The sequence below is a fragment of the Aythya marila genome, assembly GCF_965140915.1.
Source record: "Aythya marila genome assembly, chromosome: 1".
NCBI classification, from domain to species: Eukaryota; Metazoa; Chordata; class Aves; order Anseriformes; family Anatidae; genus Aythya; species Aythya marila.
In genome coordinates, this window is record NC_139042.1 from 152377837 (window position 1) to 152391825 (window position 13989).

The window sequence follows — 13989 nt, forward strand, 5'->3', positions numbered from 1 at the left end:
GGCAAAAGCTTTCCAGCGTTGCCTCTTCAGCAAGCTTCAGCCCTCACAGAAAAGGACAGAATCTGCAGGTCACATGGAGATTAGGCTCTGTGTCCTTCAGCCCTGCCTGCTGAAAACGCAAAGGAGAAATCCAGCAGTGATTGTGTCTTCTGGCTCCAGATCTCCCAAGCATTCAGAGACACACCGGGGACCAAGCTCCCTTTCCCAAATAACATGGTATTCCTCCCAGAGGAACCCAAATGCAATATGGACCATTCATTTCTTTCAGACTACCTGTGGCTACCTAATAAAGGAAAAAAAACTCCAAGCACACAGGCATGCCTGTTTGGGGATATGGGAATTAGATTGAGAGCTGAGAGAGACTCCTGCTGTAAGTCTCCGTGGCACAACATAATGTGACCTCACATGGGTCTTGGAAGCAGCACACCTGAGTAAGTGCTGTGTCCTGACAGCTCTCAGACATGCTGCTAATTCGCCTGTGCAGAGCATCATGCTTGAGTAGCCAGTAGGGCTTGAAATACCTAAGCTAACTTACTTTGAGCTATCCAGGTATCTTTTTCTGGCACTGCCTGGTGTCAGGCAGATGTGTCCTGATCTGCATTATTCTGCTCTCTCTACTCTGGAGAAGGAGATGAAGTCTGTTCTAGGTGTAATAACCTCTTGCTGATGTCAAAAACAACAACACAGAAACAAGTTTTACACCTTTACTGCGTTTTGCTTTGCTGCCTTTCATATGTCATTTGTCATCTTAGGTTATCACTTCTTTGACGTAGGGATGAGATCTTTTGTGTATGCACAGTGTCTAGCATAAGGTGTTTCCACCCTATGTGAAACATTTTGGTGCAGCTGCAATGGCCCAGTGGCAATAACAGATGAAATGCTCAGAACCCTCTGCTGAAGAGCAGCAGCCAGAGAAAAGCATTACATTTTGGTTGCCTTGCTCTACCAAAGATAATCTGGCCAAACATTAGGTTCTCTGCCACAAAAACTACCCCAGGCCTCCAGAAGTACAAATTCATGTGCTTACAACTGGGAGACTAGCAGAGAGACTCAGTGTAGGAGATGTCCATGTCTGCTTGAAATTGCTTACATGGATAAATTTCTTGGCTTCACCAAGAAGCAGCTGGTACAAAACAATTTCACTTCAGCTCCTCTGACTCCTCCTCTTGCCAACTCTCCTTCATTAGTCTTTTATTGCACGGAGCCATGACCACTGGCCACACTTTCCACATTGGTGCAGGTCTATGGTTGGTTGGTGTGACTGACCCTGCCCTGTCCACGTGAGTCTAAATCCTTCTTTATCCCATGGGGTGGAGCAGGGGAGAGAGGGAGAAAAGGTTTCCCTGCACCACTGCATCAGTCTGCTCCCAGTAACAACCCAAGCCCCCAGTTTCTGCAGAAGGTGGTGAATCCTTTCTGGTGCTGGTGCCTCCACATCCTCACAGCATTCTTTCTTGTGGTCTTGCTTTGCTCTGAATACTTCCCCTCACCATTCCTGCAAATGTGGGCCAAGCTGTAATGATGCAGCACACAGTAAAACGCCTTTCTCTTGTGATCTTAGACAGCCCCTGAAATTAATTCCTGGAAAGCTGCTCTTGGCCTTACTGAGATATTTTTTCCTGTGTGTGCAGGGACAAAGCGATGAGTGAAGTGGGGGAGAGTGGTGCAATGATTGGGGAAGAGTGCTGCAATGATTACACAGTCACCTGAAATTTAGGAAAATTGTCAATCCTAGTTTTTCCCGTGTGCTGTGCTGCTCTTTGCATTGCACTTCGCTCTGCAGTGTAGACATATTAGTTTCTCTGTTTCTCCTTCTCCCAGTCGTGAAATAGCTGCACCACTCTGCTCTCATTTTTTTTTTTTTCCCTTCAAGACTATGAGGTGCTTGAGTACAGTTGCAATGGATATGTCTTAGCTAGAGGAACCACGAAACCTTCTGGTCCATTAATCCAAAGCCTGTCCACAGCTGCTATGTTACCCCAAACCCTTACATTTCAAGACAAACCCTGCAATCCTCTCTGTTTTCCTTCTAAGTCTCCTATTGACTTTCTCTGTGAACTTTCTCTTCCTTGCAAGGGATACATGGCTCCTACTTACAGAGACACAAAGAGAGCAGAAGAGATGTAGACATCTTCATAACTAGAAGAGCTAGGATTTAGCCCAATGTGAAATCCCTCCCAGGCCAGAAGATAGGAAGTATTCTAGTTCTGGTTATTTTTTTTTTTTTTTTGAGGGAGTTGCTTCATGTCTCCACTTCTGTTGTTTTACAGGTCAGCTTACAACTTCGCTTTGTGCTGGGTACAGGCAGACTTCAGGCTCTAGCCAGGCAAATCATTTAGGGAGTTTCTGGGACAGAGACTTCTACACCAAACCATAGCACCCCTCATCCTGAAAGCACACACTCCAGGGGTGATTTGAAGCCAGCTGGAGGAGATAGGAGCCCAGAGTTGGCTACTCCTGGACATTTCCTCTCCCCTGGGCCGCATTTCCACAGTGCATTGGAAATCGGTGTCTCTCACTCCGCTGTTTCCTCTGAACATCAGCTCTGCTTTCTGTCCCCCAAATAACCTAAGCCACCTTCTTCACCCTGCCTACAGTGTTCCCACTGTCTGTGGCCAAGCGTGAACTCCCAACCACAGGAGAACCATCCATCCTCCAGTCACGTCATTTAATAAAGCTTTCTTCAAACTATTCCCTATACTTTATTTTACCTTTCAAGCATCATTCATTACTCTGTGAATATTTGATTTCTGCCTCTCCTCCTTCATGCAGGATGGCATTCTTTTCTGCTCAAGTCCTTTCAGGCACTGCTGATCTTGAAGCTCCCCAATTACAACCACTTTTCTTGTGCTGGTGACACCTTAAGAGACAACAGCAGCTGCCTATAAAGGGCCTCTGCCATCTGTTTCCTCTGCCACTTCTCTGAGACAGCTCTAGTTATATACAGAAAAATATTTATCACAGTTCATTCATTCTCTCACTCAAAAATGAGCAAGAGAAAAATGTCTTCTTTCATGATTCTGCCACTGCCCTTCAAAAAACCATGACCCTCAGCCTAAGGAAAAGGGCAATGCTTGAATCTAAAAAGAAGCAGCAGAAATTCTTGATGATCAATCCCTTGGGACCCTGTACTCTGAAGGCAATTCTGAGGGGCATCTACATTCAGAAATGACTCCTCAGGGCCCTCTGAAAGGTGAAAGTCAGAGCCAGCCACCAAGCTTTCTAAGTGATCGCATCTGAAAGGAGATGTACATATGTGCAAACACATATGCACACACTTAGCTTCAATCCATTTTCGCTACGTCTCCATAGAGGCTGAATGGGTTGGGATCGGGGGTAGTTCCTACCCAGGACTGAGGGATAGAGATGTAGAAGGAAGAGAAGAAAAAGGGGATAAAATGGCAGACACAAGAGCTAAAGTGGAGAAAAAAGGAAGAAAAGAAAAAGCAGTGAATTCTGAAGGGGCCTGGTGAAGGAAGTGTAGAAAAAAAAAAACAAACAAACAAAAAAATGAAAAAAAATAGAAAGGAAAGTACGAGGCAACATCTTCATGAGGAAATAAAACCCCCAGAACAGGCTCTCAGAAATGCGCTAGTTGCAGTGGACAGCCCACAGCTAGGTTGCAGGAGTCAGCAAACAGGGTTGGATGAAAAGTGGTTTGAGTGACAATGCTCAGTCTATGATACTGAATGAACATGACCATAAACCTGGGAATTATTCAGTGTTCAAGTGTGATCCGTAGCACTGCAGCTACGCTGCTGGTATAAACAAGACCTGAAGGAAGAGGGAAGTTCTCTGAGTGATAGCAAATTTAAGAATGAAATGTAGTTATGAAGCAGTGGGAGGAGAAAAATAAAACAAGCACTAAAAAAAAATCATGTTCGGGGGGAGAATGAAAACTGAGAAATAGGAAGAGAAAAATCAGAAACAGATAGAAAATCCAGGGGACGGAGGTGGATAGTGTTATTCTTTATTTGACAGAATGTATACTTTATACAACAAGCTAAATCAGAAATTTATAGTTGTTCTGCTTCTAGCAAAAACACACATCACAGGAATTCCTGCCCATGGATAGGATGGCACTGCATTCTCAAGTTTTTGTATACCATCCTCATTTTCTGTTTTTCAAAGATAACAGGTAGAAGTATATGCTCTGGGGGAATAGGAGGTGTAGGATAAAGTCCATATGCTTCTCTGGGGAGTTATAGATTTGATAGGAAGCTGGTATAAAAACTTCAGCAGCCTGTGCCACAGAAACAGAAGTGGATTTCACCTATCCTGCAGGGCTTGTTACGGGAACTCTGATTGTGTAGTTGGGAATTTTATGAGGGAGCTTTTCCGTAACACAAAGGGGATAAATGGGGCTGGGAGACAGAAAGCTGTCAGTAATTGGAAGAGATTTGATGAAAGACTGAAATGCAGAAGAAATAACAAGAGAAAGTTGAATGCCAGGGGGTGCATGGTCCCCTCTGCTATTTCACACTTCCACCAACCCAAGGTGAGGAGCCCATAAAAGGCCTTTTCCCCCACAGGGAGTGATGCCAGCTCAAATTTTTCTAGCAAGGATGAAAAATGATGAAAATGGAAATAGTTTTTAAAAAGGGAATGCTAGACAGCAGAACAGCTGGCATAAATGAGTGCAGAATGTCACCGGCTTTGGGGCTGTCGCACCCCCAAACACTAGAGGTGAATTGAGCCCCTGGGTTTTTGGGTACAGCACTGGTGAAGCAGGGAACACTGTGACCTTTGGGGGCATGGCTGTTTGAAGCAGGCACAGCCCTTTCTCATCCTGATCCTTCTCTTGCCTGCATGGACCGTGAAAGCAACACAGCTCCACCCAAGTAACTGAGGTTACACCAGCACAAACAAGGGGAGAATCAGGCCTTCATCCCTTGTGCATAGAAACACTACAGTGCTGTACGTCATCAGATGCCAGTTCAGTAATCATTTCCACAGATGCAAGAGGAAAGAGACAACCTCGTTTCTAATTTAGTCATGATAGCATCAAAGAGACCCAAAGCCTATTGCTTTCTGGGAAGCAGGGACTTCAACAATAATAATTCTTTGCACATATATAGCACCTTCACTGCTAACTACTTACTTTATACCCTGGGGTGTGAAGAAAAAGGACTCCACTTAATTCCATATGCTCTTAATTGCTCTGTATCCCAGATCCTCCCTAGCAAAATATGATAGAAATACCTAAACTCACAGTTAATTTGTCAAATTAGGGCAGTCATTGACACCAGCAGAAACGCAGGCCTAGTTTGCACCTTATGCTGCAGCTGCATAGCACAGCATCTAGAAACAAAAGAAATGCCAGACTAAGTAAATCTGAGCTCCGTTTAATCCCTGACAAATGTTTCAGGGAAGAGGCAAGAAGCACATGGCAGTCAGATAGGGGATAGGCTGTCCTTGTGAAATGTTATCCTAGTTTTTATGGAGCCTGGCTTAATTGCTGAATTACGAAACACCCAAAACACTGTTCATATCCATTATGAGGACGCTTAATTTTCGTGAACTCTGTTGTAAATGCCCACTTGCTTGCTAAATGTGGTTAAAATCTTGGCCACGGGAGCTCTGGTGGCAATGAGATCCACAGCCCTGATACGCATCAAATGAGAAAGCTTTAACTGGGTCTCCGGTGACTCACGTCAGGTCCTCTTGTCTCTGTGTTACAAAATGGGGAAATCAAGAGCTACTGATCCATCTTCTCTAGCCCATTCATTATTCAACACAATCCAATTGCTTTCCCGCTCATTCACCTCCTTTCCCAGGCAAACACATCTAGTCTTTCAGGCTGTCCTCATACACACGGTCTTTCTCACTCCTCCTTGTCCCTGTCCCCCTTTTTTGAACCCTCCTCTGGCTTTGCAGTCCCCTCTCTTGGACAGACCTTGCTCCTTGCGCTCTCTGTTATCCCCCCTGCTCTACTCATGGAGGCTGGGGACTTGCTGCTGGTGGGTTTTCTGTCTGCAGTCACGCACTGCCCTGGGAAACTGGCAGCAATATTCCTGTTTCTGGGATCCAAGGAGCTGCTGCAGTTCATTTAGAGCCCTGCACGCCTCACAGCCCCCCTTTTCCCACCAGCCAGCAGCATCCCCTACCTGGTTCACTGAGATTCATTCACCTAGCCATTGAGTCTGACTTTGGAGACCCCAGCCCCATTCACCTCACCTCCCTGGGTGCTTCTGAGGCTGTCAGAGAAAATCCTCCCCCTGCAAACAGCTTGCAAAGGACAGCTGTTTGCTGAGCCACTGCTTGCTGACAACCAGAGATCCCTCCCTGTAGTGCACAACAACGGCCCCAGGGCGATGGCTACAGAGACCCTGATTTTCCCTTTGGACCCCGGCCTGATTCGTGTCTGAGGGCTGCCAGGGAGGGTATTTAGGGCTGCCGGGAGCTCCTTCCAGCCCAATTGCTGGCTGCATGCAGATGAGCCAGCTCATCATCTGCGCTGCCAGTGAGCCCTCCGGCCACGGGAGGTTGGAGGCAGCAAAGTGGAGGGATGTTGGCTTGACCACAGGCAACTAGCAATGAGGGGAGCAGAAAGGGGGGGCCTGTGTCTCACCCCCCATCTCAGAGGGAGCTGTGGTGCCCTGGGGTGAGAGCAGACAGCGACAGCAACCAGTGTCATAGGCTGCTTTGAGGAGGGGGGCCACGGGCCAGAGAAAGGAGGGGGACATCTATCATGAGGGGCTGCAGAAGGGTTGCCTTCAAAAGGAGCTCCAAAAGGACGGGGTCGTCAGCTGGGGGAACGACCGTGTGTGAGACGGGGGACAGCCAGGGTGGCATGACGGCAGAGAGAAGAGGAAGGAGGACAGACAGATGAGATGGCAGGAGCAAAGGGGACAGAGGAAAGCAAGGACAAGATAATGTAACAGAGGAAAGAGCAAGGGGGATGGGCCTCGGAGAACTTGGAATCAGGGAGAAATAATGAAGAGGAAGCTGCCTCTGAGAGAGAGCACAGAAGAGACGTGAAGATGAAAGAGAAAAATAAAGAGGAAAAACAGGGGAGGGAAACAAGAACAAATTAAAATGGAGATGGATAGAATGAGTCAAAGATGGAGGGCGAGGAAAGATCTGGGGTCAGGCAGACAAGGGAAAAATAACTTTGGGGTACGTTGCATTTGCAGTCTGTTCCGTGCATCCCCGACCCCTTCCGTGCTCTGCATTTCCCCTGCAGGACAGCTGCAGCCCTGGGGCTGGGAGCCCTGCTGGTGACCCTTCCTCTGTCAGGAGACCCTGTCACTCCCCGAAAACCCCTGCAAGGGGGATGCAGCAGCACGTCCCCACAGCCAGCGCGGTATGGAAGGGGGAAGCAGCGCAGAATGGAGCTGTGAGGGCTCCCCCTGGGATAAAAAGGGTATGCTTGGCTGGGAATCCTGCTCTTAAAACAGGGGCAGGGGGCAGAGCCATCCGACAGCCTGAAATGTTCCCCGCTCCCCCTGGCAACCTCCTCGCTCTGCTTTTAAATGAGATAAATATGGAGATGCTGCTGGCGAACCTCAGCGGCCCTCCTCCCCCAAACTCCCGATGAGGTGGCACCAAACCGCAGCCAAGCGAGACAGGGGCTGGGGGGCCTGTGCGGGGAAAGGGATGGGTTAAAATGGAAACACGGGATAGGAATAGCTCCTGGTCTCCGTGGCAAGGAGACATTTGTTCTATCTCTGTGTAATTTCTTTATACATTACTGCTGCCACACTGCATCTCCATGTCCCTCCCACTGCATTTCGCTCTCACTCTCTTCAGCAAGGCAATTTCTGGTGCATTTCAGGACAATATTAACCCATTCCTCTTTCTCTGTCAGCAGGAAGATTCAGAATTTAAAAGCAATTCAGAAGTCATTTCTAGCAACTGACTGGTGAGAAGCTTCTGCTTGTCAAATCTTACAGATGAAGTGAGCTTCCAGGTCTCAGCCCGTCAAATCCCTGGCTCCCCAGTGATGTACAGCCAGGTGTGAATTTAAACTGAGAGAAGAACCAAACCCAACCGTGTCTGGGATCCCAGGTACTTCCCCCTCACCACCTGCCACCCCACTTTTGGAAATCCTCTGCCTTCTTCATGCCAGGCCCATGCAGCTCTGCATCCTCCTGCTCCCTGGCAGATGCAATAGCGGCAGCAGTCAGTGCTGCGCTGGGCTATTGCCTCCTGCTGCATCTCAGGGCCGTGCTGTGGGCTGCTCCTTCACCACCAAGGCATGGAGACCCTCACTTAAGCTACTGCAATTTTCAGTGCATCCCCAGAAAAGCCCCTGGCATATGAGAGCAAGAGCTGGGGGAAGGGACCCCGGCGGATTTGTGGATGGTTGGAAGTAGGACGGCGGGCAGTTCTGCAGGGCGGAACTGGGGACACTGTCAGCAACGAAGGGTAAAAGAAAGATAAGAAGGAAGACAAGGAAAAAATGCTTGTAAGATCATGCAAAAAGAGAAAGTGGCTCAGAAGCAGCCAGGGGTAGGAGAAGGCAGCGCGGGGAAGAGACGCAGTGCCAGGATTGTGTCCAGTGCCTGTGCCCTGCCTCGCTCTGCCATCAGCTCTTCGTTTGTGCAAACACTGAAACTGCACTTAAGTCTCATGCGTTGTTCAGATGTAACAAGCTGGAAAGGGAACAGATCAGCTCATTAATTTTCCTTGGGAAGGGTCTCTAGGCAGGAATTATTTTCTGCACCAACATCCATTCAATTACTTGCCTTCACACCAGTCAGATCTACAGGGATGTCTAACCCCATGCGCATCACTCATGCCTGCCTGCCCTGGACTCCTCTCTCCCTCCTTCTTAGTATAAAAGCCTCCCAGACCTATCCCTTTCCTAATAATAATGACAACATGACAAAACCAATAACCTACAGATATAAAATACATTTCATTTACTTGCTTCATAAGACCCCGATAAGGCATCGTCACTCACTTTTTGAGATCCTGTAGGAGATCTACAGGAGCTAATGAAAGAATTAGACAAGGCATCACTCATAATAAAAAAAGTGGTTTAAAAGCATTCGGTGCCAAGGAGGAATTAGGCTGGAAGATCCGCAGCCATTTCGAAGTTGTAAGAGGTGCAGCATCCATATGTGGCATGAGCTTGCAGATCTCAGCTGCTGGGTGTACGTGCGTGCGCTGTGCATACGCAGTCAGGGGTCTGAGAAAGGCAGTCGCTCTGCCATTTTTCTTGAAGGGCAAAGACTTTTGAATGGCCCAGGGACGCATTTAGGCAACCCCAAAGCCTGAGAAGGAATTATCTGAGGGAAGATTAGGAAAGGAATAGGAAGTGTGGTCTGCAGTAATGTGAACAACCACCACCTTTCTGCTCCAGCCTCAGCACTGAACAGGGGCTCCCTTTAGGACTCAGGAAAGAGGGGAGAGGAACCCCAGTAGAGGAGGAACACCCAAAATGATACTGCTGTTTGGAGCAATGTGAAGACCTGAAAATACTGACTGAAAGTGTTGAATGACCGAACAGAGGGGAACCCTGAAACTGAAAGCCCAGGAACCAAATTCTTTGAGGGGAACTTGGATGATGATAGCGGTGTACCTGTGTACACAGCCTGAGCCCCCACATTCTTTTTTGCTATTGGGCATTTTGGCCAAGAAGAGAAAAGACAATCTACCACTGCGTTTTGAACACAAGGAGTCCACCATTTCTGAGAGCCTACAGTACTGGCTAGTGCCATTCCCCCACATGCCCCAAAATGAAGGTAACCTCATCAGAGGCTCCCTACCATTAGCAGAGCAATGTTTTGGCTCCTTTGATTATTTTATCATTAAAAATCCTCCTGCCCTCCTCTGCACTGCCTCACCTCACCCTATGGGCCTGCCCTGATGCCCCCCCACCCCTAGGCACCCTTTTTTGTCCCACACCCTTTGCCAGCCGCCTTTGCCACACCATGGACAGGGTGTGTGTAAGCAGAGTCCAAGGCTTTGGCCATTTTCTCAGCCTCCTGGGAAGAAGCCCTTCCCTTCACAGACCTGTCCACCCCCTTGCACCATGGGGACAAGGAGCCCCTGCTGCACCCTTCCTGCACCAGCTTGCAGCTTTTGCTGGGAAGGGTGAGTGACCCAGGGACACCTTCTCTGATTCTTTCTGCTGAGAAGGAAGCCAGCTTCTGACTGATCAGACACAACAGAGAAAGGTTTGCTGCCTGGGGCCTGCTCATGGCTGCCCGCCGGGGATATTTTGGCTGTGTTGTCCTGGGAGCCAGGGGGTGCCAGGGCCATGCTGCCCCACAGGGCACAGCCATGGCCTGGTCCTGCTTGGTGTGTGGCCATGGGGCTGCTTCTGCATCCTGTGGAGATGTTTTGCTACTTTGCTCGTACTGAAGTTGTGGTGCAACCTGTGCCCTCAGTTTAGGGATGCCCTGGCTCAGAGCAGGGCTTGTTCCTGAGTGGTTCCTTGCACCCTCCGGCCCCACTGGGTGCTCCTGCCCCACATCGCATGGCAAGGCCCAACCCCTCACATGGCAGGGGCAAGAGAGCATCCCATGGGGGTACACAGCTTGCTCTCAGGCTGCCTTTTGTGCAAGGCTTCAGTGTGAGCCATGACAGCACGGGCAGGGCACAGGGCTGGCAGTGGGGGGGGCCAGGGGCACTTCTGAGCTTTTAATTGGAAGCATCCTGGCACTTTCCCCTGCCACACAAGCCACTTCTGCAGGGCGCCTGTGGGGTCCTGTCAGATGGAAAGGCGAAGGAGCCCCAAGCTCCTCCGATCTGACAAACCTCACCCGCCCCTTCCTCCTCCCCCTCAGACCGCGTCCCTCTGGATCCGGCTCTGTGGGCAGATAGACATGATCTGAATTCACTGCCTCTCCCGGCCAGGGTCCTCATACCTCTTGTCTCCACCCCAGCCTCTCTTCGCCCTCCGGCTCGGGGACACGGCTCAGGAAGGGAGTTCTTCCCCGCAGCCTCCCTCCCTCCCCGCATGGCTTCGCATTTGGGCTTGCTATTTTTTTTTTTTTTTCTTCCCTCTCTCATTAATTTTTAATTAAGGAGATGTCTCTTTCCCCGGTTGTAATGAATAGCTGTGTGAAAGGCTTTTCATTCTTTATTAATATATATCTATATATATTTATCTATTTGGAGGAAATGTGTGTGTGAGTGAGTGTGTTTAAAACATCCCCCATTAATTTACTGCTATTGATTTTCTGGCGTGGAGACAGCATATAGTATTCAGCATAGAGCTCCTCTGCAGGATATGTTAAAAGGCAGCAGTTTGGGTTGACAAAGGGCACTAAATGCAGTATGCGTCAAATAGACCATCGCTCAATGAAGTCACTTAGCTATTCAAAACATGTCCAGCCATCACTCAACCGTTTGCACCAAGAACAGGGGGGAAATTCGCGCTTCTTCCCGGACACAACCATTTCTAAACAGCGGCTTTAGCTTGCTTTGGTGAGAGACATTAGGACATACACAGTTTATTCTCCCCTCCCCCCTGCCTTCCATCTCCCAGTGCCGGTCTTAGAAAATCCGTCCTGCGGTACCCACTTCCCTTTCTCTCCCATCGGGGAGCTCCAGGCACACCCAGCTCTGGTGGATGCCGGCAGACACATACGTTATCTGTGGATGTCCATAAACCCCCGGCAGCCCACCCTCCAGCTGGGAGCTGATTCATAAGCAGGGGTTTTACAATGGGCTGTAATATGCGCTCTTGCTCTCGCTCTCTCCTCGCTACGTGTGTAACATAAACCATGCGTTTCCATCGGTTGCCCCTATCCCTCCAGCACCGGCTGAAGACCACCTCCCCAGCCCACACGTACGCCAATAGCAGTACGGAGCAACACATATTTAAAAGCGAATCACTGGCCCCTCTCTTCTTTCCCCCTCCCTTAGGAACGTCTGATTCCAGAAGTTGGCTGCGGCGGTCTCTCTTCTGCCATCAGACATGTCACTGAGTTGCTGTTCAGTTTCACCACATCAGACTTAGGCTGATTTTTTTTTTTCTATTCAGGCACTTGTTTATTTTTAGCCTTTACCATAAACCTTAAAGAAAAGCCCCAAACAAAAAAAACACCCACAACAACAAACGAACAGGGGAAAAATCCCAGCCCCAAAACAAACCAATCAGCCGCCAAATAGACCCCTCTGCACCCAACCCAGCGAGATGTGGTTGCTTACAGACATTACGAAATGCTCTGAACTCTGCTCGAGATGACTGGAATCGTCAGATTTACCATGTGAGGCATTTTGGACAGAACAGGGTTGTTTCCATTTCTCTCTTTTTCCCTCCTAAAGTGAACTAATAATTGCATCCGAATTGCTTTGCAGTCACCCTCTCCCCACATTGCCTCTCACTCCCGGTCTTGTCTTTGCAAATAAGCTGTTTGCAAAGAGACAAATGATTTCACTCTGTGGTTGCAGCCGGAGCACAACAATAATACAGCATTTTGGCATTGCTTTCTCAGGCAATACAAACACTCTGAAGACAGGCAGACCACACGGTTCCTTTCTGAAAGGGTCTCTTGGTGTTTTTGTAACACACGCATCATTCCCATCGGAGGGGGGAAGTGAATTTTTGGGGAGGGTGTGTGGGGGAGGGTGAGGAAAAGGAAGGGAGAAGGAAACAGAGCAAAGAATAATTTTCCTGTCTTCTTGCCTCCATGCCCTGAGTAACTGAGCCCACCACTCTCAAACGTGGTGAAGGGAATGAAGTGAGAAAATGGTGGAATGCAAAGGGATTTATTGGGGGGGAGAGAGGGGGCATGGGGTGGTGGGATAGGAAAGTAAGGGAGGAAGGGGGGTTGGAGATCCAGAATCAAATACCTTCCAGGCAGCAGGTTCTCCATAATCCAGAATGGGTCATGACTTCCTCGTTCTTTTTGCTGGTTTCGTTCTCACTGACAGTTTTAGTCTTGCAAACCCCTCTGGAGTAAAGCCAGTAGTCGGTCCCCACAGCTATGGTCATCAGGCTGAAGGCAGCGAAAGCACCAACGGTGGTTAAAAGCATCTGAACACCTCTGTCAAAGAGCCCCATAATTCTTCATTATACAAATACCCAACCGCCTTCTGATTCTTGGGGTGTGTGTGTTTAATAAAATAAAAGAATAATAATTCCGACTAATAATATAATGGGTATATATAGAGAGATAGATATCAAAAAAGGGAGGTAAGAAAGCCCACGGAAAAGAGTGTAAATTAGAAAGACCACACGGGAAGAGGCTTGCCTTTTAAATCGGAAACGTTCTGGTTGAAATATAAAAAAAAGGAAAAAGGAAAAAGAAAAAAAAGAGAGAGAAAAGAACCAAGAAAAAAAAAAAAAAAAAAGAAACAAATAAAGAGAGAACCCCCCCCAAAACGAGACGCCTTAATCCCTTTTTCTAAAATTCTGGTCTCCAGTTTCCATATGTAATGGCTAATTTGGAGATGGCTTCCACAGTGAACAGGGGAGCAGCAGCAGCATCCTCAACACAATCTCTCATTATCTGGACCTAGACAGTTAGAGACTGTAAGAGCAGAGATGCAACCTTCAGTCTTCTTGCTTAGCTCTGCAGCCTGCGCCATGAAAATCCTTTTCCTTCCCAGTTATCTTCCTTGGGTTTTTTATTTTTTTTTTTTTTCCCGGCAGCGGCAGTCGCTCCAATCCTCTCTCACTTTTTTCTCGCTTGCTTCTCCTTCCTTTCGCTCGCTCCTACCACCAAGCCAGACTGCCCAGTATACTGTAAGCCCTTGATTTCAGCTGAACAGGTGCCGAGGTCTCGCCTCCCATGGCTTTTCCGCACAGCCGCGGCGCTCGCTCCCGGCGGAGGTGGGCGAGGAAGAGAGAGAGAGAGAGAGAGAGAGGGGGGCTCCTGGGGGTGGCGATGGGGAGGGAGGCGGGGGACAGGCGCGGCGCCCCTCCCGGGCTGGGGGGCTCGGAGCTGCGCCCAGGCTGCGGCACCCCCTTGCCCCGCGGCGTCCCCCCCGGCGGCTTCCCGGGCCCTCTACTGCATCAAGGCGGCGGCGGCGGCGGCGGCCGGAGGTGCTGAAGGACAGCTCCCCGGCCGGCGGGGCGGGCGGAGC

General features: G+C 49.0%; 1 protein-coding gene across 1 annotated transcript in view; it reads right to left on the minus strand.

The window, feature by feature from the left end:
- CACNG2 (calcium voltage-gated channel auxiliary subunit gamma 2) overlaps window positions 1–12964 on the minus strand; it is a gene marked incomplete at both ends in the record, with an annotated part of 47380 nt that extends 34416 nt beyond the window's left edge. The window contains one exon of the mRNA XM_082784508.1: window positions 12754–12964. Coding sequence (XP_082640634.1) covers window positions 12754–12964 — 211 coding nt within the window. The remainder of the gene's footprint in view (window positions 1–12753) is intronic.
- Between the last annotated feature and the right edge of the window lie 1025 nt (window positions 12965–13989).